Below are 27,599 nucleotides of genomic sequence, written 5' to 3'. Positions count from 1 at the left end.
GGAGTGGTGGACCCTGGACTTCTGCAGTCCTTACAAGGACTGTCTGGGAGATGCACACATACACCAGCAAAAGTACAGCCAGCACATAGAGACTCACCAACAGGTACAGAAGTCCCTACCGCCTCCAGCTACTCACTGCTGGGAGTGAGCAGGTTACTGAATTGCCCAAACAGGAAGTATGGGTCCCTAGTAACTCTCTTCTAAGATTAGACTCCTGGGTAAATATAAGAGAGGAGGCAGGGCACAGATGCAGTTGCATAACTGGGCAAGGACGCCAGCTGAAAATAAAAGGTTCACCTCTGGGCTACAGAGGGGTAGACGGCAGTCAGACCAGGACCATGGAGCTCAGCGTCCTGTTGCTCCTCGCCGTTCTCACGGGCCTCTTGATTCTCCTGTTCAGGGGCCACCCAAAGGACCATGGCCACCTCCCACCAGGCCCACGTCCTCTGCCCTTCCTGGGCAACCTTCTGCAGATGAACAGAAAAGGCCTGGTCAAATCTATCCTGCAGGTGAGACACAGATGGACGGGGTCCAGGGTGGGCTGGAAGAGCAGTCTCCTTTCTGGCTCATTGTGGGTGGAGATCAGTGTGTAAAGGATGTGATCCTGGTGGATGGTGGTCAGATTGCCACAGGTGTCCCACCCCTGATGGAAGTGTGTGGGGCACTGTTCTTGAGGAGGTTGAAAGGGTGTACAGAACTGTTGGTGTAAGCCACAAGTGTAGAATTTGACTCTCCTCTGCCCCATCATGAGTGTCTGCCGGGGGGAGGGTGGCAAGAGTTGGAAAGGTTTTGCTTCTGTCAGCAGAGAGAGCCAAGATTGGCCTGAGTCAGTTCAAGGACAAACAAGAGGAAAGAGGAGAAATGAAAGGCAGTAAGAAGGGCTTATTTGAGAGGGGAGAAGAAGGGCAAGTAAACAAGATCAAGATGTGATGTTTGTGTTCCCCATGATGAATACATTTATTATGTATCAGAAATGTGGCTGACTGTGGTTCTGCACAGCTGTAATTTCAGCACTTGGAAAGGTGAGGCAGGAGGATCCTCAGTTCCAGGCCAGCTATAACTAAATGATGAGTCCATGTCTCCAAAGTAAAATATTAATAAAAGTGGGGGGAAAAATCTTGATTTCTTCATTGATAGAATTTACTGGTAGAATAAAAAATTCTAGTAGTAAATAATAATCCAAAATTCTAATAGTAAACTAATATAATTTAATGAATAACAAATTCATCGATATAATAGAATCAGGCTCCATCATTGCATGGTAAATGGTCAATGTGAAATGTTTTATTATAGTTTAGAAATTCTTCATAACAGGCATACAATGCAAAATAAAATTGAGGTTTTGTCAATCATAAACAGAATTGAGCAATTACTAGGCTCTGTGCCACTGCTTTTCATGCACAATTTCAGGTTTCATGATCTAGTTTTATTGTGTCTTTATTTTCAGTAGTGGTGATAAAACTCTTGGCCTCTGCCCTGAGCCATATCCCTAACCCTTTTGCATTGGAGATAGGCTTTTGGTACATTGCCTTGGCTGGCCATGAACTTGCAAATTACCTGCCTCAGCCTTGATAGTGTCCAGGATTGCAGATCTTCACTACTACACCAGGTTAATCATCTACTTCACTATCAATAATTCATCAGCCCTGTCTGCAGTGGGAGAGCTGGAGCACAGAGAGCCACACCCACCTCTCTGCCACCTTCCTGCTGTGGAGACCATACTCTGGGCATCCTGGGCTTCTAGGCCTTTGCTATCAACAGTTTTTTTCCTGATCAACGATAAATTTATTGATAATGTTGTCTTTTTAGTTTTAGTTTTTGGTGGCGGGAATGGTGTTGACAGAATCCCAGGTGGTAGTGAACACCAGAGAAGAAATAGGAATTTTGTTTTAAGATATTAAGTTTATCGGTACATTTGAGTGCATCCATCATTGGACGTATGTGATGTATCTGTTCTTGATGTGTTTTGGGATAAAGGTGAGGAAACAGGCCCAGATGAATGGAAGAGCACAGCATGCACGGCAGAGAGCAAGCAGGCACTGTGCTGTGGTACAATATGAGGAACTGGATGGAGTGACAGGGAGCAGCAAGCAATATGGGCTGTGGGACAAAAACATACTTGTGTCACGATGGGAAGCTCTGGGGTGATGCCACTCCTTTTGTATTCTCTAATAAACTTCCAAATCCTTTGGGACTTAGAGGTTTATGGTTTTCTCCCCTGCAGGATGGTGACAATAAGGATATGTGACTCTTACGGTTGATGTGAGAAGTCAATGAGACATTGCCTTGAAGTGTGACTTTCACCCACTCTTTCATTTGTTCACCAATTCAGTGATAATTTACTGGACACTTTCTATGTGCTGGGGAGTATTCTAGGGATGGATGGTGTGGCATCTTGGGCAAGGCATATACAGTGACTATGCTTACGGACATCCCACTGGGAGAGAGAGAAACAAGAAATAAACAGAAACAGTGATGTTTGGTAGATAAAAACTATGGTTAAAATAAACCAGCATAAGATTTTACAAAGTAGTGGGAGCCATTTTAGACTGAGGGATCAGGGGAAGACTTTGTTCTGCTTTGCTTCTGAGCAGAGACCCTGAAATGTAGGTGGCCGGCACCAAAGAGAACCTGAAGAGGAGGAAGCCTGGGATCAGACTGAGCCAAGGGGGAGGTGGGGGAAGAATGCAGAGAAGTAATGGGGCCATGCCAGGTAAGACTTTGTGCACCACAGGGGAGACTTTGATATGTTTCTCAGTGACACGGGGGCATTGGAGGGCTTGGAGAGGTTAGGGAAATTGAGTAATTTATGTTTTTATAGGATTGCTGTGACTTAGAGGATGGTGAAACTTTTTTTCCTTTTTCTCTTGGCACATTTTACGTATACAATACATTTACATTCATCACTGGGATCTTGTACCTTTACAAGATATATCTTGGTTCTTATTTTTCCCCACCCCCTGCCCTCCCTTCACCCCCTCCATCCTTCCCTATTTACAGAGACTTTATTGGGCAGAAGACCAGTGAGAACGTTTTGCACAGATCAATGCAAGACATTTGAATAGTAGATTTCACGATTTTTATTATTTTTAGCCAAGTTGCTTTGAAGTGGGACAACATCCCACTAAGTACCCAACACACTCATGTCTTTCACATGTTGCATGTGAAATGACAATAGGGACAGTCCCCAGAAACCCTTTTCATCCCATTCTACTCACTACCCTTCTGCTATTCTGACACTACAATTTGGTTTTAAAATTTATATTAGTACATGTCTGCAGTACACAATTGCATTCATCATGGGGGGGCTGGTATATGTACATAGCAAATATTAAGTCTTTTTACATCCCTTTCCCTTCTCCTCCCTGTCCTTCCCTCTATTGATCCTCTTCCCATGGGTTAGTTTCATCTGTACTTGAACTTTATGTAAAAGGAACAAATACAAAACCAAACTTGTGTTTGTGTTGAGTTGCTTCCACTCGACACTATGTCCGTGAATTTTATCTAGAATTATTGATAAGAGCTCTAGTGGGCTGCTTTTCATTGTTCCATAATATGCCATTGTGTGAAAGTTTCACTATTTATTCCACATGTTGATGATTATCTTACTAAGAAGCTTTATTTAAATGTTCTTGATTTTTTTTTACTTTGGTGAAGTACACATTTTTGTTGAGCAAGTATTTAGTGATTAAGTTCCTGAGTATGCCTTTGTTTAGCTTCAGTAAATACAGATGGCCTTGTATATCGGTGGGTTTTACCTAAGCTTTGGATAGAAAATACATAAAAATTATGCTCATATTGAACATGTATTTTCTCGCCATCAATCCCTAAACAATACAGTACAACAACTTCTTGTATAGCATTCACTTTGTATTAGATAAAAGTGATCTAGAAATAGTTTGAAGTGTACAGAAGGAAGGACATATATTATGTGCAAATACTACCAAGGATTTTGGTATCCAGAGGAGCCCTGAGATCAACTCCTAACAGATGCCAATTGGTGACTCTCTTGTCCAACCATTTGTCAAGAGGCTGTACTGATCAGATTTTTTAAATTTCATTATCAGAGCTAGAGGGCCATAACTTTTCCTTCCCCTCTATCAAGAGGGTGAATCAGAATCAGAGTTGTTCTCCCAGGAAATTATTTAGGATCAGGGTTCAGGTAGAAGTTAAGACACAAGGATTCTTTTGGTTGAGATACCAGGGTGATGTGCCTTGACTCAAGGATGAGGGTAATATGAGATTAGCAAGAGTCAACCACTTGTACTTCTTAGAGCCCCAAGCACAAGAGGCAGAGCCTGGTGGTGGGGGGGGGTGTCACATGTTAACCCTTTAATTGCTGGGTCTTGGGAGGGGAGCAAGGCAGCTGCGGAACAACCAAAGTTCCTCAGGGTGGCATCTAATTACCAATGTGTATTTAAGAATTTTAATTGTTTAGTAACTGGTGTGAATACTGATTAATACCGGCCCTGGCTTGGGTATGCTTGGCAGCTCCGAGAGAAATATGGAGACGTCTTCACCATGTACCTGGGGCCGAGGCCTGTGGTCATGTTGTGTGGAACAGATACCATACGGGAGGCCCTGGTGGACCAAGGCGAGACTTTTGCTGGCCGGGGAACAATTGCTGTCCTGGATGCTGTCTTCCAGGAAAATGGTAAGGACCCCAAAGGCTCTGGAATGGAGTGGGATGGATGATGGAACATGAAGAAATTGAGTGAGAGAAGGTAAAGGAAAATGGTGGAAAGCGATTCCACCTCCTTGGTCTTACCTCACATCCCTTGCCTCCCCCACAACTACTAGATGTGAACTTTTCTGATGTGGCACGCTGGAAGGTCCTTCGGAGATTCACTTTGGCCACCTTGAGGGACTTTGGGATGGGAAAGCGGAGCGTGGAGGAGCGGATTCAGGAGGAGGCGCAGTGTCTGGTGCAGGAGCTGCGGAAATCCAAGGGTGAGTCTTGAAGGGTGGGGTGGGTAGAAAAGAAAAACATACAAAGAGAGGGGCAGGGTCACAGAAATAGAAACCCCAAGAGATAAACATGGACATAAGAGCACAGAAATAGTGACAGACAGACAGGAACAGAAAGAGATGGAATAGAAATGAACAGAGACCAGCAGCAGAACAACACAGGTAGCCAGAGAAGGAACTGGGAGGTTTACAGTGTCCAAGAATAACTCAGAGAAAGAAGCTGAGTGACTGCCTGCTGTTCATTTGGGTCCAGGGCAATCAATGTGTGGGTTAACTATATGCATCAAAAGAAAATACAAGGGCTGGGTCTTTAGCTGAGTGGTTCTGGCACCTGCGCCTTCCCAAGTTTGATCCCCAGCAAAAAAAAAAAAAAAAAAAAAAAAAAAAAAAAAGGACAAGCCTGGTGTAAAAAGAGGAACAGCACATGTGAAACAGTGTACTGTTTTCCTTCCCTCAGTGAAGTGCTGATGAGCAGGCAGTGAGGAAAGAGGCAGGTGGGCGCTCTGCTCTTGGGATGGATTTTCAGTCCCTTCTGGATCCTCTGAGAAAGGGATGTAGAGGTGACAGCGCTGCTTGTTAGCACCTCCTTGGTCGGCATCCTTCCATTCATGCCAGGTCTCATAGTGTGTGCAGAGTTTGAAGGTGGGGAGAAGCAGTGGGGACAGAGAGACAGAAAAGAAAGAGGGAGGAGGAGTGACATGGAGACAGATATGAGGAAAGAGAAGGGATGGACCTGGAGGGAGCAAAAGGAAGAAAAGAGGAGACAAGAATGGAAGAGACCCAGAGTGGCAGAAAAAAATAAAGGCAGAGAGAAAGTGAGAGAAAATTAGACAGAGAAGTCTCAGGAAAGTGTCTACAAAGGAATGAGAATAGACAGACAGTTGAGACCCAGAGAGAGAGAGAGAGAGAGAGAGAGAGAGATTGAGATCAAGACCTACCTGATGTTCTTGGGCTCAGAGACTCCCTCCTTCTCACCCAAGCCCTGGAGAAGGATGAAGAGGTGAAAGGGAAGTGACGGGGAATGAAGTAGTGATCAGAGCTTTTAAATTTGCACAAGGAATTGTTTGGACACTGCTGTACCTCTCTATTCTTGGGCTTAACTTTGTTCCCTTACAGAGTGGGAGTTGACCCTGGGTTGAGATGCATTGTAGGGACCAACTGCCCTGGCTGTCTCTGGGCTGCCTGGTCTGATCTTGGCCCCAGTGATGAGTAACTGTGTTACCTTGGTCAAATCCTTTAACCATTAACCAATCATCCATCTATAAAGTGGGGGTAATAATAGAACGGCATCTTCCTTACAGTGTTATAGAGGTAATTAAGTTCAAATAGCACATGGAATGTGGAGAATACAGCCTGGCACATTACACATGCCACTGAATGTCACTGTTTATCGCTCTTCTTATCTTTTATTACTGAGTAGTATCAGTCACACAGAGACAGGACAGCAGCCAAATGCTCCCCAGGCTCTTGAGTCTGTGTCCTGTGAACTGCTGTCTTTCCCCCCAGGAGGCCTTGTGGATCCCCTGTTCCTGTTCCAGTCTGTCACTGCCAACATCATCTGCTCCATTGTCTTTGGAAAACGCTTTGACTACAAAGATCGCCAGTTCCTGAGGCTACTGAATCTGTTCTATGAGATCTTTGAACTCCTCAGCTGCCTTTCCAGCCAGGTCAGGGGAGTGAGCAGGAGGGTTGGGCTGAGGGCAGCATCCAGGACAGCTGGGAATGATGTCCTGCATGAGGGGGCCCGGAAATATACTTAGGGCTGGAAGAAGAGTGGAGACAGCACAGAGTGACAGGAACACTGAGAACTGAAGTGAGGGATAGGTGGTGAACAGGGATCAAGAAGATGAGAAAAAGAAAGGGAAGCGAAACGGGTGCAGAAATAAAGTAGGACAGACAAAGAAAATGAAGGCTTGGGGAGGAGAGAAGGGAGAAGACAGAAAGAGAAAGAAAGGATAGTGGTAGATTCTGGGACAGAAAAGAGTGTGTGTGTGTGTGTGTGTGTGTGTGTGTGTGTGTGGTCGGCAATGGAGGAGCAGAAGGGAGGAAGACTTAGAGGACATAAGGAGGGATAGAGATTTCCCACCCAGGTCTAGGGGTCAGGAGAGCTTCCCAGCTCTCTTTCTGCTAACTGAGCCTCCAGTGGGTCTCACTGCCTGTCTCTCTTGCAGTTGTTTCAGCTCTACTCCAGCATCCTGAAACACTTTCCTGGACCACACAGGGAAATTTACAGAAAGTTCCAGGAAATCATCACCTTCATTGGCCACAGTGTGGAGAAACACCGTGAAACCCTGGACCCCAACGCCCCCAGAGACTTCATTGATACCTTCCTGCTCCGCATGGAGAAAGTGAGATCTGGGAGAGGTGATGGGATGGGAGGGGAGGAGGGGGGTGTGAGCAGCAGAGAAGGAAGGAGGTAGGAGAGGAGAAGAGGGGAAGGAAGAACAGATGTTGGGGAGGAGAGAATAAGAGCAGGAAAGGGAAGAGAAGCAGATGCAATAAGAAGATGAAGTGGAAGGAAAGAGATGGTAAGAAGGAGGAACTGAAATGGAGAGAGAAACAGAGAATAGGCAAGGGCTGGTAGAGAAAGTCAGGGCAAAAGACCAAAATATAGTCAAAGACCCCAGAGGCAGAAAGAAAATTGGGAGACCAAAAGTGAGAAGCCAAAGAGATGAAAAGATTTGGAAACAGAGCCAAATGGAATAAAGGAAAGCAGAGAGAGAGAGAGAGAGAGAGAGAGAGAGAGAGAGAGAGAGAGAGAGAGAGAGTTCAAGTACAGACATGTGTAAAGCAACCATATGATCTCAGTCTGAGAAAAAGAGGGAGAATGCTCAGAAGGACAGGTGACCCTTACTGCAACAAGGTTTTGATCTTACAGACCCTCTCTCATGTTCTTGCTCTTGACTTAGGAGAAGTCTGACCAAAACACTGAGTTCCACCACAACAACCTCATCATGACCTTGGTTTCACTGTTCTTTGCTGGCACAGAGACCACCAGCACAACTCTCCGCTATGGCTTCCTCTTTCTGCTCAAATACCCCAATATCACAGGTGGGCAAGGGACAGCCAGTTGGGAAGGTATTTTCACACCCATTTGGGCTGCAGAGTTGGGATGCAGGGAGCTTATAGACAAGTGATAACACTGGCCACTTACACCAGGAACTCTACCATATTTGGGCTAGTTCCTAACTAAGCCAGTCCTGGTTGACCTGTTTTTCCACTGCTTTCTCCTATCACAGTTAAAAAATGAATGATTCATTTGCCTGTTCATCTGTTTATTAATTCACCTGTACACTTACTGATCTTTTTGTGTATGATTCATCTATGAACACATAATTTCATTCATTTATTTCAACTAATTGATTCATGAGCTGATCCTCTGAACACTGATAGTTGTATGAACTAGTTATCATGGATTCAATGGCTCACTAAATTATTGTTCATTGGCTCATTTAATTATGCATCTATCCTTCTATCTATTGGTAAACTTGGTGTTTTCCTCCTTAATCAGGAGTCTTCCAGTAGATCCTTCATTCACTCATCACTCCTTCATTTATTCAGTTAATAACTCATTTATTCATGCCTGATTTATTAATCATTCAAGCTTTGCATCCATTCATTTATTTACTCATACTTCACTACTTTATTCATTCATACATTCCTCTATAAGTCTGGCATTTATATGATTATCAATTAGTGGGGTCTATTGACCTGTTTAGGAAACATTTATTACTATGTTTCTTGATCCATGTATGATTGATACATTGAGCACATACATCCACACACTGGGTTGCTCATCTCATTCATTCATCAATCTTTTCATTTAATTAGCCATTGATTGGCTGATTGATTGATCGGTTCATGTCATCATCCAGTTTTTCATGGAATAATTTATTGATTTATTCCTCTGTTATATTTTTTAGGACCTAGCAGTGACCCATTTGCATGCATAAAAGTATTCATTCATTTCTTTTTCAGTTTAGAGGAGAAGTTTAAAGTTCTTAATATAAAATTCCATGAAAAATTGTGGGGTGTGTCTGTGCCTGTGTATGTGCTTGTAGCTGTGGATGTGGGGAGATAACTTATAATATTCATTGAATTTTGAAGGGCAAGCATTCTCTTTGATTTTTCCATTTTTCCCTCAGCTGAACCTGATTTCTTTGAGGGTATGAATGTTATAAACCCTTTCTATAGAGTTTCCCTGGCTCGTTGGTCCACAGAAAACCATGTTATTGCTGAGGAGCCTTTGTGATGTGGGGTTCATTGTCCCCTTGTCTGTGCAGCAAGGGTCCACGAGGAAATTGAACAGGTGATTGGCTCACACCGCCCACCAGCTTTGGATGACCGAACCAAGATGCCATACACCGAGGCAGTCCTCTGTGAGATTCAGAGATTTGCAGACCTCTCACCTATTGGTGTGCCCCACGTGGTCACCAAAGACGCTCACTTCCGAGGGTTCATCATCCCCAAGGTGAGCCTAACTGGGCTCCCACGTCTTTGTGTCAGCCACTTTGGTTTTCTAAACCCCCATCTTAACCTCTTGTTGGTTTCTCAACAGGGAAACCTTGTTTCATTATTGCTTTGTTTGTTTATGGTTTTGCTTGTGGAGGCCAGGCAATAGCAATACCTTTTGACCTTGTAACTTTTCTCAGAACACTGAAATATACCCAATTCTGACCACTGCTCTCCATGACCCACGTCACTTTGAAAACCCATACATCTTCAAACCTGATCACTTTCTGGATGCCAAGGGGGCAGTGAAGAAGACTGAAGCTTTTATGCCCTTCTCCATAGGTAAGTTGACCCGTTACCTATCTCCCAGACACTAGAGGGTGGTTCCCACTCTCTTCTTGAGAAAAAAAAATGGTAAGCACTTTCTTATTGAGCACTTTAGTGTATTCTACTTGCTTTAATCCAACTACTCTAGTCCATCTTCACTATAACCCTTGAGGAGCGTTGAGTGTGATATTATCTCCTAAAGGCAAATGTTTGCAAGCAGGACCTTGGCAAGTACACAACTTCGAAATCCACTCCACATAGTGGTCTACACCTATAATCTCAGCTACTTGAGATGCTGAGACAGAAGGATTACAAGTCTAAGACAAGCCTGGTGAACTTAATAAGACCCTGTCTCTAAACAAATTGAAAAATGGATAGTGATGTTGCTTAGTGGTAGAATACTTGCCTAACATTTACAGTTCCCTGAATTAAGTCCTCAGTACTGAACAAAAATTTAAATCAGAGGAAACTCATTTTAATTTTTAATTCACTAAGTTTATTGGTACATTTTAGGTTTACAATATGATGACATTCACCATTGGGAATTTGTGCCTTTACCATATATGTCTTGGATCTTATTTTTTCCTCGTTCCTTTACCCTTCCTTCAACTCCCCCAACTCTCCCTATTTCCAAGCACTTTATTTCAGTTTTTTCCTTTTCTCATATTTATTTCTTTCCCTTCTTTCCATTCCCCTACCCTTCTCACTTCCCCTTCCTCTCCCCTTTGGACCTTTTCTCCCTATTTCACATTATCTATTATATATTTTGATCATCACTTATACTTTCAATTTTTAAAACCAGAGAAACTATTCAAAATTGTGTGTCCTATTTATTTCAGTTAAGACTATGGCCTCAATGTTCATCCATTTAGCTAAAAATGTCTCCAGTTTCTCATTCTTTATGACTGAGTAGTACTCCATTTTATAAGAAAAAAAAACCTATCTTCTTTATCCAGTCTCCACTTGATGGGTAATTGACTGTTTCCAAGTTTTAGCTATCACAAACTGTGCTGCTATAAACATGGATGCATATATAAAGCTGTGATAAGATTCTTTTAATTCTTTTTGGAAGATACACAAAAGGGGAATTATTTAGTCACATGAGACCTCTAATCCTAGGTTTTTGAGGTATTTCAATACTGATTTCCATAGTAGTTACACCAGTCTGCACTCCTACCAACAAAGGAGAAGTGTTGCTTTTTCCCTATGCCCTGCCAGCATTTGTTATTGGTTGATTTCTTGATAGCAGCCATTCTTTCTGGAGTGAGATGGAACTGTTTCATTTTCATCTGCATCTCTTGTATGACCAATGATGTTGAACATTTTTTCATGTATATTTGCTGTTTTTATTTCTTTGTCTGAGAAATGTCTTTTCTTTACAGATGTCCATTTTTTTCAGTTTTAATTGAGTTTATTGGTACATTTTAGGAATACAGTACAGTTACATTCATTGTTGGGATCTTGTACCTTTACATGACAAGTCTTGGTTCTCATTTTTTCCCCTTGTTCCTTCCCTCCCTTCACCCCCTCCTCCCCTCCCCATCTACAATCACTTTATTTGCATCTTTTCATTATCTCACATTTTTTTCTTTTCCCTTTTTACCCTTCCCCTACCCGTCCCACCTTCCCTACACCTTTAGCTCCTTTCCTCCCATTTCTCAATGTCAGATGTCCATTTTTGAATAGGGTCTTTAAATTTGGGGAGTCTTATTTTTTTAAAGTTCTTTTTATATTCTAGATAATAGTCCTTTGAGCAACGGCTGATAAATTTTTTTTTCCACATTGTATGTTGTCTCTTAGCTCTGTTGGTAATTTCTCTTGTAGTATCCAAGCTTTTTAATAAGATGAGATCTCAGTTGTTGACTATTTGTCCTAGTTCCCATGCTACTGATATTTTGTTCATAAAGTCTTTTCCTAGGGCAATGTCTTTAAGAGTTCTACCTAACCTATCTTCCAGCAATTTTAGTATTTCTGTGATAATAGTTAGATCTTTGATCCACTGAGATTTAAGTTTAATGCATGGTGAAAGAGATGGATCTAGTTTTAATCTTTGGCAGGTTGAAATCCAGTTTTTCCTGCAGCATTTATTAAAGAGTCTATCTTTCCTCCAGTGAGGGTGGTTGGCTCCATTGTCAAAGATGAGGTAGCTGAGTATGTCTGCAGTTATTTCTGCATCTTCTAATCTGTTCCAATGATCCTTGGGTCCATTTCTTTGCCAGTACCATACTGTTTTTTAATCACAGTGGCTTTGTAGTAGTTTCAAGTTGGGGACTGTCATACCCCCTGTTATGTTTTCATTGAATAAATTATTATGTTATTGTAGATCTCTTCTGGTTCAAAGTGAATTTTTGAATTGTTTTATCAAGTTCTGTGAAATATGCTGTAAGAATTTCAATCAGGACTGCATTGAATCTATATAGTGTTTTTGGAACCATTGCCATTTTCACTATATTGGTTCTTCCTACCCAGCAATAAGGGAGGTCTTTACATTCTTATATCCTCTTTAATCTCTTTTTTCAGAACGTTGTAATTCTCAAGGTAGAGGTCTTGTACTTTCTTCATTAGATTGATTCCTAGACATTTCATATTTTGGAATGCTATTGTGAAAGGAATTGTTTCACCAATTTCTCTCTCCTTGAGTCTGCTATTTGTAATTGATAAGGCTATTGATTTTTGTGTTGATGTTGTATACAGCTACTCTACTGAATTTGTCATTTTTGTATAGAACTCTTTTGGCAGAGGTTTTTGGGTCTTCTATGTAGAGTATCATGTTGTCAGCAAATAATGACAGTTTAACTTCTTCCTTTCCTATCTCTATTCCTTTTATTTCTTTATCTTATCTAATTTCTGTGGCTAATGTTTCCAGAACTTTATTGAGTAAGAGTGGTGATAGTGAGTATTCATGTCTTGTTACTGATTTTAGAGTGAAAAGTTTTAGTTTTTGACAATGTAGTATGATGTTGGCTGTTGGTTTTTCATAGATAGCCTTCATCAGGTTGAAATAAAGGCCATGTATCCCAATTTTCTGTAGGGTTTTAATCATGAATTAGTGGTAGGTTTTCTCAAGCGCTTTTTCTGCATCTAATTTAGTGTCGTTTTTACATTCTTTTGCCTTTTCATTGACTCCTATCAGTCTTCTGTTATTCTTCTTTGCATCATCTAGCAGTTGATGGATCCATTTCTCATGGATCCTTACTATTTTTAAGAAATCTCTCTTTTCATAGTTACTAATCCCAATACTAATTTCTATATCTGATATCTGTCTTAATATTGTCTCCTTCTACTGCAAATACCTTCAGTGGAGTTTTAAATCTGGATATATTTGAATCTGTTTCATGGATTCCGTATTTTTCCTATGCTGGACATTCATAGCTTCCACCATGGTCCTGAGTGTATCTATATTTTTATCTGTTTCTCTTTTATAGTCTGTATTTCAGTCTTGCATTTTGCTTTCTATCTCTGTAGCTATCTGTGCAATTATTTCTGTTTTCATTTTTTTGATATTCTCATTCATATGTTTTATTTCTTCTGTGTTATCAGTTTAGGGTGCCCAGGCGGATGATTTTTCAACCTTGTTTCCCCTAGAATTTGCCTTTGGTGTGCTGGAACTCTGGGTTTTCTACCTCTTCATGTGTCTTCTCATTTCTATTTTTTGTTGTTGATATTTTTGGTTTAATTCCTCGGTTGATACTTCTATATATTGCTCATTGTGAGTATCCAAATTGGTAGCATTTAGAACACTTATGGAACGATTACTTCTCAGAGGTGACTTCCAGGTATAGACGTTCTTTATGTTTTGAGTCTCTAATGACTCTTAGGCAATCGCCATTTCAGTATATCACAAAAGAGAACTGACTAGAACAATTGTGATACCTTGGTTCAAGTAATACAGTCAGCATGAGCAACAGCATCACAGTTTAGAAAGTGACACATTATGGTAGTTAGAAATCTGACGCTTTTTACCACATGAACTAGATCAAAATCAGGGACAATCCAAAAATATGTTTGTTGTAAATTAGTCCTTAAATATAGCAAATTTACCGTTTAGGATGAGGACCTAGAAGGAGTTGGGGAGGGAGGAATAGAGAAATACCATGAGAGGGTGAGGTCAGAGGACACAAGAAGTTCACACAAACTTTGGGAAATTGGTGAAGACAAGAAGAAAAGATAGAGTGAAGGAAAAAGACAACAACAAAATTAACAGCAACATGAAAGCTAGAAACTGCATTCACTTTCCTATAAAAACAAGGACAATTGAAAGAAGAAAGCAAAAAATCCAAAATAGACTGGGGATTCAGCTCAGTGGTTCAGTGGCCTGCCTTGCAAGCACAAGGACCCAGGTTCAATCCCCGGTACTAGACCAAGTTGAGCTCCCTGACCTCCTGGCAGATTGAACCCTGCCACTGCCCTTCTCCTGAAGCAAGTCCTAGTTCTGGTGGGAGGTGCTGATCCTACTAACTTACCAGCCACTGTGGTCTTGTGCTCCTCTATTGCAGAGACTTTCTTCCCCTTCCCATTTGGCTTTAATTTTAATCAAGCAGCCTTGGGGAGCCCCTCTCTCTGCTGTTCACCACTGCTGTATCTTCTGGAACTTATTTCAATGGCCTTTATGGCCCCTGGTAGATCTGCAGTGTAGATACAAATCCCTGCACACTCTTCAGTTTCCCAGGGCAGCTGGTCTTCCTAGAAGGTTCTGGTTTGGCCAGGGCAGTCCTGGGCCCGCCTGTGACAAACTCATTTTTTAAAAAACCAAACTAAACCAGAACAAAACAAAACAAAGCAAAGCATGTGTGTCACTCAAGCTACTAAGGCAAAGTACAAACAAAGAGCACAAGAAGAGATGAATAGAAGACAAGAGGATGAATCTCTTACACATGGAAAGGGATCCAAGAGAACAAAGACAAAGGGAGAGGGGAAGGGGAAGAGGAAATAAGTATAATAAAAATATGTCATTGCAGGAACCTAAAAGCCTTAATGAATGTAAATATTATGGCTATAAAAATGAGATATGGTTAATAACAAGAATGAAAATGCAGAAGGAGGAGGGATGCAGGTGGATGTGAAGAGGAAAGGAATGAAAAAAATAGAACCAAGCTACATTGTGTATATGAACCCAGTCCTCAAGATGATAGTATACTGCATGTACTGTGAATATGTACTAATTTCTAATAGTAGAACAAAACAAAATAAGAATAGTAGCAAGCAAACCTAACCTATTAGCATTAATCTGAAGCCAATACTCTACTGGATGCTAAAAAGACTGCATTGAGCAAATTACACAATGTCTGATGTAATTAAATGAGTTAATGCCCACCTTACACTTACAATTGCATGGAACAAAGTAAATTCTTACAAGGGTAAGTACTATTTTTGGTCACAATAGGAGCTCTAAAAGTGGCTTTGGGAGCAACAAAATAGGAAATACTAATTTTGGTGGGTCAATGAAGAAACATTTATGTAAGAAACTGGCTTCTAGGCTGAAACCTCATGTGTGAGTATTGTTCAGTCTCTGGGAAGAGCATTCGAGGCAGAGGTAACCACAGGGCCAGGAGACTGAAGGTGCAGTCTTCATGGTGTATTTGAGAAAGTAAAAAGCTCTGGCATGTAGCTTATGAAAGGAGAAAGGTGAAGGGCTGGACAGGGTGCAGAAGGGTGGAGGCAGGGTCTCGGATATACCCTAGAGCACTGAGGAGCTGTGGAAAGTTTTGACACATTCATTTATCCAGGCTTGCCTTCTGTACTTTGGCTTGTTCTGTTTTATGTTTTAACTGAGGAAGAAATTCATGTTTATTTGTGCCACCATCAGGGCCACAATGTGTTCAACATTATTTAACTGGAAATCTTTCCAGGTAAATTTAAGTTCAACAGTAGGCAATAAAATACTGAAACCATAATAGAGCTGTAAACCAGTTTATTTCTCAGTCTCTTCTTGCATTAACCTTACTTCCTTCAAGTTATATGAGCAAATATTGCTGTCTGAGGACACTTTTAACATTTCTCCACAGCATACTGATAAAGAAAGAGGCTATACATACAGCTATAAACACGTTTATTTCATGGTACATCAGACAAGAAATAGCTCTTAATTTTTTATTTCTTGGAATTTAACTTCATGTACATTTTTAAAGTATTCATTCAATTTCAAAGATTATATCATTGGAAAAAACTATGAATCAAATGTGTTATCTGACTAAATAAAATAAGAAATAATGACTTTCTTGCACATGGATTAAATTTCAATGTCCCTCAACTGTGCCAAATTTAGAAGCCTGACCATGATCAAATGTAAACTTAATATCTGAATCACATAAAGTCAAACAAACCAGAGAATCTCTTTAGTTATCTTTCCTCCAACTTTAGAATACAAACTTTTTTGGTCTACATCTTCATGGTAAGGTTTTATGTGTATTTTTAAAAGCTTACTTGGTTTTCAGTTTTCTGTTAATATTCATGCTTATACTCCTTAATCTTCGGAGGTAGATATTGTCTTCTTTACATTTTAACTTATATCCTTATTTATGGAAATAAAAACTTTCTGTTCTGGTCACATTCGGCATTGCCTTTTGCTCTGTGGCGGGGTACTGTGGATCGAAAGCATTGCCTTTTGTATTCCAAGAATTAATATGTTATTTGAAAATCAACCAATAACAAATACTGGCAAAGCTGTGTGGAAAAAGTAACCCTTCTACCAGGGATTTAGCTCAGTGGTTCTGCTCCCTGCCTTGCAAGCACACGGACCCAAGTTCAATCCCCGGTACCAAAAAAAAGAAAAGAAAAAGTAACCCTTCTCTACTGTTGGTATGAGTGTAGACTGGTGCAACCACTGTGAATATCAATATGGAGATACCTCACAGAACTAGGACTAGGAGTCCCATTTGACACAGCTATTTCTCTGCTGGCAATCTTCCCAAAAGAATTAAAAGAATCATATCACAGTGATATATGTGCACCTATGTTCATAGTGGCCCAGTTTGTAATAGCTAAAACTTGGAAACAGCACATTTGCCTATCAACTGGAGACTGGATAAAGAAGATGTGAGTTTTTCTTTTATAAAGCGGAGCACTACTCAGCCATAAAGAATGAAAATCTAGAGACATTTATAGCTAAATGGGTGAAGACTGAGGCCATACTCTTAAGTGAAATAAATAGGACACACATGTGTAAATATAGAATAGTTTCTCTGGTGTGAGAAACTGAAAGTACAAATAAGAATCAAAATGTATAACAGGTAATGTGAAATAGGAACAAAAGGTCTAAAGAGGTGGGGAAAACGGCAGGGGTAGTGAAAAAGAAAGAAAAATGTGAGAAAAGGAAAAATGGGTAACAACACTATCCCCTGATACTTCCATGGAACTAAGTTGCGATATTCGAACAATTTGAAATTCACATGAGATGCCCAGACACCCACCCTTGGCTTGGGTTTCTCAGGGTCATCAGTTTGCAGACGAAGAAGCACTGCCATATAGGGAGAGGCTCTCTGAGTATTTGCCCAAGTGTTCCATTTGGTCTCATTCTACTCCAAGCCTAAGATTTATAAACTAGTAGTGATTCCTTACCACTGAGAATCCTGTGGGGCCACAGATCACACCTCGTGTGTATCAGTCTCATTTATCATTTTCTGTCCAATTTGTGTGTATGTGTGTGTATGCTTGAAGTTTTTGCTGACAGGCTCAGGCCAGAAAAGAATTTCAGGTGGAGAGAAAGGGGAGGAACAGAAGGAGAGAGGGAGAGAGGGAGGGAGAGATAGACAGTTAGACAGAGACAAGTGGCAACAGAGACAGAGAGAGAGAGAGAGATGGACAGAGAGAGGCATATAGTTGCAGAAACACCCCACCACCAGAAAAAACACAAAATAGTTACTGCAGTATAGATTCTTTAACTATAAGCCAGGTGTTCATCTCGGTTCTTTTTAATAGTAACTCAGTCCTCACAGTAGCCCTATGAGATTGATAATATTATCCTCATATGAGAAATGAAGAACACCAAAAATGTTAAGTCATAAATATGCATAGACTTTTGTACTTACACATACACACAAATGAGTCCTTATCTCCTATGGGGCCACTGAACCCTTTGGAAATCTAACAAAAATACAAGCTACTGTATCTCCTAGAGAAGTGAACAGGGAATGTCCACCCAAAGATCTGTACCCCGTATGAGAAGGATTGGGAGCCTAGTCCAAGTCCACCCAAAATTGCACACTGAAGGTTGTGTCTGTGCAATTGCCACAGGTTTCTGGGCTCAGGGATGTGCAGGGCAAAGAACATCACGCTGGCCTATATCTGTGATTGTCTTTGTCCGCAGGGAAGCGTATTTGCCTTGGAGAAGGTATCGCCCGTGCTGAATTGTTCCTCTTCTTCACCACCATCCTTCAGAACTTCTCCATTTCCAGCCCAGTGGCTCCTGAGGACATTGACTTCACACCCCAAGACATTGGCTTGAGCAAAGTACCCCCAAAATACCAGGTTCGGTTTGTGCCCCGCATGGAAGAATGAGAAAAGAGGAAGAAAGGATTTCAGGGTCATTAAGCACCTTAACTCTAAAGAATGGCCCTCACTTCCTGCCTCTGCGAATCCAGTTCTGAATCAGCATCCTTCCCCCTACCTGATTGCTACTCCATGCAAAAGTAATTGTTGTGATCTTCATTCCATACTGCTGAGGTTCTTCCAAAGCTCTGTGCTGCGTTTCTTTTCTGTGTGAATAAAGTTACATAAGTTAGAGCTGAATCAACAATAATTAAGTCCCATATTTTGTGTCTATTAAGGAGGTGGGAGTTAAAAGGGGAAAAAAAAGAGATTGAAGGACCTCTGGAGTTCTGCCTCCCAAGCTACAGCTCACGCTGAGGCGTTTCTCCCTTGTCCGGAACAAGCACAATCTGCATTTGTCAACTCTCTCTGCTCCATGTTCTGTTCTAAAGGGTTCTGTGTGGGAGTGCCCATCTCCATAGCTCCAGATGATGGGTGCAGAGGTCATACCCATTTTACAGATGAATAACAGAGGCCAGGCAATGGCATTAGCTGCCTGAAGTCACAATGTTAGTGAGTGGAGGAGCAGATTCATACTGTGGCTGCAAAGCTCAAACTCTTCACTATGGCAGGATCGAATGAAGATCAAATTCACATAACATAAAAAGGAGCATTCTAAAGTGTACATTTCAGCGCTATGTAGTTCATTTACATGGTTTTACCTATGTAAGTATATAGTTTCAGATATATTTGTTACTTTCCCAAAAAACCCTGTAGTCTTTAAGCAGCTACTGCCTGTTCCCCTTGCACCAGCACTCAAAAATAAAAATCTGATTTCTGTCTCAATGGATTTATCTCCTGGTCTTCTCGATGTTTCATATAATGGAAATTATACAAAATGTGATGTTTTGCTTTTCTTTTTTTAACTTTGCATTACATTTTGGAAGCTGTATGATCCTGAAGACAACAGTCACATGCTGCCTTTGGCCTCCCTCATCCTCCTCCTTAGCTGCTTTTTCTCTCTGTGAAAGGGCACCCTCAACCCCTATCTCTTGAAATGTGTGACTCTATATTGGCACCATGGATTCCATCCTATTTTTCTTTAAATCCCCTGAGTAGCAAAGAAAGCCACAAAGCCTGATCTCTGCTGGTAAGACAGAGATCTCTGCCATGCTGTGTGCCATCCATCAGTTGTCAGGTCCCTGGGAAATTTTCAGGAAAATATTTGTGAGAGCATCTCTTACACCTCCATTCCAGCTCCCTGAGGGTCAAAATGTTGTCTTCTTCACTGTTCAACTTTTAGCACCTGCAGCAGGGTGTGGCACATGACAGCTGTTGAAAACATTTGCTGAAGAATGAATGAATCCATGAAGGATGGGCTAAATCACCTACCTCTTACTTTCCCCCTTCAAATGAAGATAGATTTCTTTTGTACTATGTCACCTTCTCTATATCTCACTTTCTTTGAAATCAGAAAAAAAATTCCCATCCTGTAATGGCCCAGTGGTTCCAGGTATGCCTTCCAGTGACGGTTGATCTCTCACACTGCGTGACGTTTGCTCTTAGAGCTACCCTCACTTTGTGACTGGCCTCCACATATCCTGCCCATTGCCACTACTACGCTTCCTCAAGAAAAATGTTGTACATTTCATGGTTTTTCCCTTGAAGGCATCTCTAGCTGGCCAGTGGTGCAGTGGGGGCTGGCTTTCAGATTCACCCTGAGATGCTGAAAACTGAGCTTCTGCAAGGTCCGAAAACTTTGGGCACCCTGTATTGTCTGGAAACTTTTACTAGGATTTCTGCTAAGATAGACTTCTTGCACACACCCCTCCAACAACAAAGGAGGACAATTACAAAATCAACAGCCTGCCTTTCAAGGGAGAAAGAAGTGTGGATGGCAGGAAGAGCAAGTACCTTGGTGCTGTTAGACTTTATCTTCTTTTTCTTTCGGATCGGCCTCTTGCTATTCTGGATCTGTAGCTGCCTCACCTCCCATTGCAACCTTCCACGTGGACCCTGGCCTCTATCTTTCCTGGGAAATATTGTGAAATAGACTTCAAGTGTGTTCTCAACTGCTTCCAAGAGTTTCAATGGGGAGGAAAAGGGATGGGTGGTGGGCAAGAGGGAAGTAGGTAGCAATGCAGTTTCAGGTTCTAATTTGGAGTTGGACTCTCTAGATTAAGTCTGAGAATTCTATTCTTTCAGCTACCAATGGCCAATCCACTCTCTTCCAGAGACTTCTAATTCCTGTAGAATGTAAGGAGAGAGCAGAGACTGAAGTAGTACTTTTTATTGATTTGGGGGTATGGATTTTGTTCTAGGGGTAGGAAAAGGAGAGTTCTGGGAAATTGAATGTGGATTGTTAGTGCAATGAAGAAAATTCAAGGCTGGGAAGGCTTTGATAGCACCAAGAACACTAGAGAATGGGAATGGATGTGGGCCTCAAATGAAGTCACAAAAGTAGTCTCTGAATGTGTGGGAGCCACAGTCCACAGAGCTCAGGGTCCCTTGGAAGATATGATCCAGGTGTGACACTGGACAACCCTTCTCATGGGTGAGATAGTGAGATGTGGGCCGTGTCTCCAGAACTGCAGGAAAAATGTGGTGATATTTTTTCAATCTGCCTCTTGTCTGAGGTTGCTGTTGTCCTGTGTTGATATGAGGTGATCAGGGAAGCCCTACCTGGCCAAGGGCTCATTAAGATCACTGACCACATCTCCCAGGGAACTGGTGAGTGAAAGATAAGTAGGAATTGGAGAGGTGGAGGGAACATCACATGAGTCCTCCCAGAGCTCATTCTATGTCTCACCGATCAGGTGTGACCTTTTCCAGTGGAAAGCATTGGAAAGTCCTCCAGGGATTCTGTCTGAGCACCATGAAGGACTTTGGGATGGGGAAGCAGAGCACTGAGGAGTGACTCTAAGGGGAGGCTGAATGTTTGTTGGAGGAGCTGGGGAAATCTCAGGGTGAGCCTAGAGTTTGGGCAGAGTGACCACAAGATGGAGGCATAGAGAGTGAGAGTATGATTGATAGAGGCTCAGAGACAGAGAGATGCAGCAATGCGATCAGGGAGAGAGAAAAGAGGGAGTAAGAGACTTAGGGAGAAGAAGGTATACCCTTTCTTTTCGAAAGAAAAGCTGCGGATACAGACAAAGTCAATCTAGACATAGAAATATCAAGAATAAGCTTTGGAACCAAAGAGAATAGAGTTTGAAATAATCAGGGAAGACACAAAGTGCTAGCAGGAGAGGGGAATACAAAGACAAGTGTATGAAAAGAGAGAAAACACAATCTGAAAGGAAAAGTCAGACATAATGTTACAGAGAGACACAGACACAATAAAAAGTCTTGCAAGATAGACACATAAAAGACAAGAGACACTGAGAGGGAGATTTTTTAAAAAAAAAAGCTTAGGTGCAAAGACCCCATGACAGATAACCTTGACAAGAGACAAAGAAACCAAGCACATATTGGAATGCTAACTACCAGGTCAAAGGCAGCCAGAAGGACAAGGTAGGTATCAGCCACATCTCCAGGATAAACCTCTCTCGTCCCCAGGGGCTTATTCTGACCCAACCATCCTTCTTCAATCTGTGACAGCCAATGACATCATTTCCACCATGTTTGGTGAGCACTTTAAGTACCAGGACCCCAAATTTCTGTGGCTGCTAAGTTTACTGAATGAATTTTTAAAAATTGAGTTTACTGGCACTTTTTAAGTATACAGTACAGTTACATTTATCATTGGGACTTTTTACCTTTATGTGACAGATCTTGGTTCTCATTTTTTCCCATATCCCTGCCCTCCCTTCACCCCCGCCACCATCCCCTATTTACAAAGACTTTGTTTCCATTTTTTCCTTATCTCATATTTTTTCTTTTCCCTTATTTCCTTTCCCCTACCCTTTCCACTTACCCTACACGTTTAGCCCTTTTCTTCCTATTTCACATTGTCAGTTATAATTTGGATCTTATTTACACTTTTAGTTTTTCACACCAGAAGGGTCCTGATATCCCCACAGCCCCACCAGCATTTGTTATGGGTTTATTTATTGATAGCAACCATTCTTTCTGGGGAGAAATTGAATCACAGTGTTTTTTTCATCTGCGTCTCTCCAATAACCAGTGATGTTGAACTTTTTTTTCATATGTTTATTTGCTGCTTTTACTTCTGTCTGAGAATGTCTGTTCATTTCAGATGACCATTTTTTAATTGGGTCTTTATATTTGGGCCATCTGATTTTAAAATTTCTTTCTGTATTCTAGGTAGTAGACCTTTGTCTGAGGAGCAGCTGATTAAAAAAAAATCCCACATTGTGGGTTGTCTCTTAGCTCTATTGGTGATTTCTCTGGAAGTGCAGAAACTTTTTTAAAAGATGAGATCCCAATTTTTTATTCTTTGTGCTAGTTCCTGTGCTGCTGAGGATTTGTTCATAAAGTCTTTTCCCACATCGATCTTCAAGAGTTCCACAAAACTTATCTTCCCCTGCCCTCATTTTTCTCACTGAGATTATCTACTACACACCTATCCTTGCAGTTCAAATGCTTCACCCACAGAGGAAGCTGTAGCCACAGGACAATCCCACTCAGGGGCCAGAACCACAGAAGCTGAGCAGTGTGGTCATGATGTTAGTCAGCTTTCCACCCCTGTGCTGAAATATATAAGACAATTAACTTACAAAGAATAAAATTTATTTGGCTTCACAGTTTCCAGTCCATGACAAGGTGGTTGCATTGGGCATGTGGTGGGTGGGTACAGATGGCAGTTATGGGGAGAACATGGTAGAGGGAAGCTCACATCCGAAGGTGGGAAGAGAAGAGACAGGACCCTAAAATCCCCTTCAGGGGTACACATCCAATGATCTAAGGAATTTTGCACAAGGCCCCAACTGTAAAAGTTCCACTACCTTCCAAAGGACCACTTGGGGTATCAATCACTTAACACATGTACCTTTGGGAACGTTCAACATCCAACCTAGAGCACTCAGCCTGAACCCTGCAAAGCCATCTGTTCAGACCCATCCAAATCTCACTTATCTGTAACTCTGATGAATTAGCTGTTCCCACCAGGGTTGGACCTGTGTTTTGTTGGGAAGAAGACAGCTCAAGCCTAGGTTAGAGATAAGAAGAAACAATCTCAACAGCAAGAGACAGACCTGAGGTTATGACATCAGATTCAGGCCAGGATAGGCATGCAGGGATAGAAGGTAGGGATGAGCAGACTGAGTAGTAAGGAAGGAGATAGAGGTGGGAGAGAAGGAAGAAGAGAGGAACAATTCCCTTTACTTCTGCTGTGTTAATCGTGTTTACATCACTTTAACAAATACCTGAGACAATCTACACAATGGGAAAATTTTAAACCAGCTATTCCTCAGACAGAGAAATAATGCCTAGAATACATTTAAAAACTCAAAAAATAAACACCCCCAAATAAAAGACCTATCAAAAAAATAGATCACTAACATGAAACTTCTCAGAAAAAAGGCTACAAATGGCTAATAAATACACGAAAAAAAGTTCAATGTCTAGCCATTAGAGAAATGAAAATTAAAGCAACACAGATTTCATCTTAATCCAGAAAGAGTGACATCTTCAAGAAATCAAATAATAAGAAATGCTGATGAGGCTGTGCAGAAAAAGGAAAAAAAGGCTGTGTCAGTAGGAATGCAAAGTAGTTCAATTACTGAGGAAATCTGTATGGAGATTCCTCAAAAAACTAAAGCTAGCAGTTCCATTTGACTCAGCTACTCCCCTTCTAGGTATCTGTGTTTGTGTGTGTGTGTGTGTGTGTGTGTGTGTGTGTTTTGTATTTTTAATAACGTTTGTAATCCAATGGACACACAAAACAAAATTGCACTGATAAAAACAGTTTCATAAATTAATAAGTGTTAGGATATTGGGAAAGTGGTCTGGGTGACAGGAGCGAGTTTGCCAGTGTTTTTATACAGGCACAGTGTGACTCTTCCATGTCTTATGAGCAGCACAAGGGTCTTTTGTGCGGCGATAAAGACATGATATTAAAAGGGGTGAAGGGAGGGCAGGGACAAGGGGAAAAAATGAGAACCAAGACCTGTCATGTAAAGGTACAAGATCCAAATAATGAATGTAACTGTACTGTATACCTAAAATGTACCAATAAACTCAATGAGGAAAAGAAAGATATGGTATTAAACATAATACTCATGTTTATAGCAGCACAATTCAGAACAATAGACAATCTCAGAAGCAGTCTATATGACCATCAACAAATGTATGGGTAAAAAATGAGGTACCTGTCTGTACACAATGTAATACTACTCTTCCATCAAGAATTATAAAATTGAGTCATCTGTAGGAACATGGACACATCAAGTGAAATAAATTAGACTCACACACTTAACTATTGCATGATTTCTCTTATAAAGCAAACTTAAGTACAAATAAGTTAAAGAGCAAAACAAAGGATGATTGAACACAGGGATATAGTTCTTTAGCACAGGGGAGAGGACACAAGAGTTGGAAGAAGAAGGAGGGGAGGAGAGGGGAAAGGGATGAAAAGAAGAATAAAGATACGTATGTGTACCAACTTCTCTACAATGAATGTAATCGGTGTGTACAGCATAAATGTACTAATAAAAGAAGAAAAAAATATACCTGAGATGAATCAAATTATAAAAGAGAAAGGTTAAGTTTCTCTCAAAGTTTTAGAAGCGTTACCCCACAAGTGACGATCAATGAAAGGCCTAGGAACAAGGTCTGTGGTAAGGCAACACATCGTGGCAGGATCAAAGCTGTTTACCTCATGATGGGAAAGGGAAGTGAAAAAAGAGAGAAAAGAGCTCAGGTCCCTCTATTCCCTTGAAAGTCGCACTACTACAATCTCCCATTAAGCCCCAGCTTTACACAGTGGAATACTCCTTTACCACAAAGGAGAATAAATGAGTCATTTGTAGGAAAGTGATTGCACCTTGAGACCATGATAAGTGAAATACATTAGACACACAAACTTAACTATCCTATGATTTCTATTATATTAGAAACTCCAAATATAAATAAAAGACAAAATAAAAGATAATAGGGAGTAGGGAGATAAAACTTTCGATCTGTTACTCCTAACTCTGCCCCTTAAGAACCAAATGGCCTTGGGCAAGTCTGGCTGTACCTTGTAAAATAGGAGTGACACACAGAGATGTGAAGGTTTGACAAGAGTGTTAAGGTGAAGAATTTAGCACAGTGCTAACATAGATGGGATGCTCAGGAACCTCCTTGCCTCCCTTGTCAGTCCAACATCTGGTAGACAATCCATGCCACAGTCTACTCAAATAGCTACTACCCGCTTCAGTGTACCCTTAGCCTACACCTCGGCTTCATTTCTTTAGACATTGCCTCTGGTTATGGTTGGGTCTAGAATGCCCCCCCCCAAATTATCATGCTCTCAGAAGTGGGGCTTTGGAAAGTGGTAGAATCATGGAGATGCTGTACTCATCAGTGTACAGTACACTAAGAAGGAGTGGCCTGCTCAGAAGAAGCAGATCACTGGAGTTGTGACCTAGTAGGTAATATCTCTTCCCTGGTCCTTCCCTCACTTTGGGCTTCTTGACTACCATAACATGAGTAGTTTTCATCTGCAGCAGATCCTTCCACTGTGCTATTTCTGTAGTTGAGCCTACTTACTATGAACTGAAACTTCTGTCAATATAAATCTTTCATCCTTTAAATTGTGAGTATTTGGTATTTTGTCCCAGGGACTAAGCCTGATTTTATTACTAAGAGTGGAGTCATTGTTGTGACTATTTGTACCTGACCATGTGAATTAGAAGTCCTTAGAAATGGTTTTCTGGAGGAGTTTGGAAAGTTTGGAGATGCCAGGCAGAGAAGCCCTAGGCTGAGCTTGATGGGAGATTCTGTTTGGAACTCAGAAGGCCAAATGCAAAAAGAAATGTAGACACTAAAGACCAGGCTCAGAAAGTTGTAGTTAGAATCAAGGACTCTGCTGATAGTTAGACCAGATATCACGTGTGTTGTGCTCTGGTAAAATAATTTTGTCTATTCCTGAGAATTTGGAGACAGACCTTAAGGGCAATGGACTAATTAATCTAATGGAACAAATTGCAAGGCAGCCTAATACTTAGGCTGCCTTTAGCCAGGGGTACAGTGAGAATCAGGTGAAAAACCCATTAAAAGCATTTTCCTTTTGGAAGAAAGGAAGTGCAAGCACACTTGAGGGGAAAGTGAGCATGGTTGTGAACAATATTAGTATTCCAAGGAAGTCAACTACTTTGCATCAGGACAATAGGAAAGACAGCCTTGAGTGCATCTCAGAAGTCAGCTAGACCATTCCTTTCAGACTCAAAGGTACAGAAGTCAAACACTTAGCCTTGAGAAGAGAGCTTCAGAATGCTCTACTCAAGAAAGGCTGTGTAGGGAATTGGTCCCCCAGGATTCCTTTCATAATGTTTAGTCATCCTGGTATTCATATGCCCCTGTAACCATGGTCCAAGGGCCCTGGCTACTGGCTGAGCTGGTGTCAGACACTGCTGTCATCCATAAGGTTCCAGTTCTTCAAACATGCACAATACAAGAGTTATGAGGTTGTGAAGAATTCTACTCAGATTTCAGTAAAGGGCTTGATAGGCCAGGTAGCATGCCCATGAATGGGTAGTGTGAGAAGCTGTGAAAATCAGGTGAAAGTGCTGTGGAGACCCCAGGAAGTTGTGGAAACCAGTAATATAGAATGTCTGAGGAGAGAGGAAGGCAGTGAGCAGAGCAAACCCAAGAGAGAAGCCAAAAGGACTACAAACAGCAGTGCTATAGAGTAAGTATTGCCCAAATCCTTTGGATTCACAACTCACCCCAACTTGCCTGGAGTGCTGGTCATGGAAATACAGAATTTAATTTTTTTTACTGCTGGGTTTTTGTCTTGCTTTGGTCCATTCCTTTCCATTCCTCACTTTTGGGATGGGAATGTTTCTCCTCTGATTGTACACTGGCAATGTTTAACTATCTTTTTAAATTTTTCTTTTCTTTTCCTTTTTTTTCTTTTTATTGAGGTTATTGGTACAATCTAGGTATACAATACAATTACATTCATCATTGGGATTCTGTACCTTTACATAATAGGTCTTGATTCTCATTTTTCCCCTTGTCCCTGCCCTCCCTTCACCCCCTCCTCCCCTCCCCATTTGCAAACACTTTATTTCCATTTTTTCAGTTTCTCCTATTTTTTTCCTCTCCCTTATTACCTTTCCGCCACCCTTCCCACTTTCCTTACACCTTTAGCCCTTTACTTCCTATTTCACATTATTAATTATCTCATTAGGATCCTGTGTACTATTATAGTTTTTCACACCATAGAAACTACTTGGTATTTCAGTTAAAGAAATCTCTGTATGAACATTAAAAATAGG

General features: G+C 41.2%; 1 protein-coding gene across 1 annotated transcript; it reads left to right on the top strand.

Moving 5' to 3' along the window:
• Positions 1-298: 298 nt before the first annotated feature.
• LOC104855568 (cytochrome P450 2B4) lies at positions 299-18,481 on the top strand. The gene is made up of 9 exons (XM_010614440.3): positions 299-509; positions 4,492-4,654; positions 4,801-4,950; positions 6,475-6,635; positions 7,140-7,316; positions 7,878-8,019; positions 9,252-9,439; positions 9,621-9,762; positions 18,053-18,481. Exons 1-9 carry the CDS (start codon positions 339-341, stop codon positions 18,241-18,243), a joined length of 1,485 nt encoding a protein of 494 aa, XP_010612742.1. The 5' UTR covers positions 299-338; the 3' UTR covers positions 18,244-18,481.
• The last annotated feature ends 9,118 nt before the right edge of the window (positions 18,482-27,599 follow it).

The sequence above is a fragment of the Fukomys damarensis genome, unplaced genomic scaffold (genome assembly GCF_012274545.1).
Source record: "Fukomys damarensis isolate Sample0158 unplaced genomic scaffold, DMR_v1.0_HiC HiC_scaffold_19, whole genome shotgun sequence".
Classification (NCBI taxonomy): Eukaryota; Metazoa; Chordata; class Mammalia; order Rodentia; family Bathyergidae; genus Fukomys; species Fukomys damarensis.
This window is presented reverse-complemented; position numbering and strand designations above follow the sequence as displayed.

Excerpts from the sequence above, each read along its gene's own strand:
- LOC104855568 (XM_010614440.3), top strand. The coding sequence starts at position 339 with ATGGAGCTCAGCGTCCTGTTGCTCCTCGCCGTTCTCACGGGCCTCTTG. Across the intron at positions 4,655-4,800 it reads TGCTGTCTTCCAGGAAAATG|ATGTGAACTTTTCTGATGTG; the intron begins GTAAGGACCCCA and ends CACAACTACTAG. Across the intron at positions 4,951-6,474 it reads GGAGCTGCGGAAATCCAAGG|GAGGCCTTGTGGATCCCCTG; the intron begins GTGAGTCTTGAA and ends CTTTCCCCCCAG.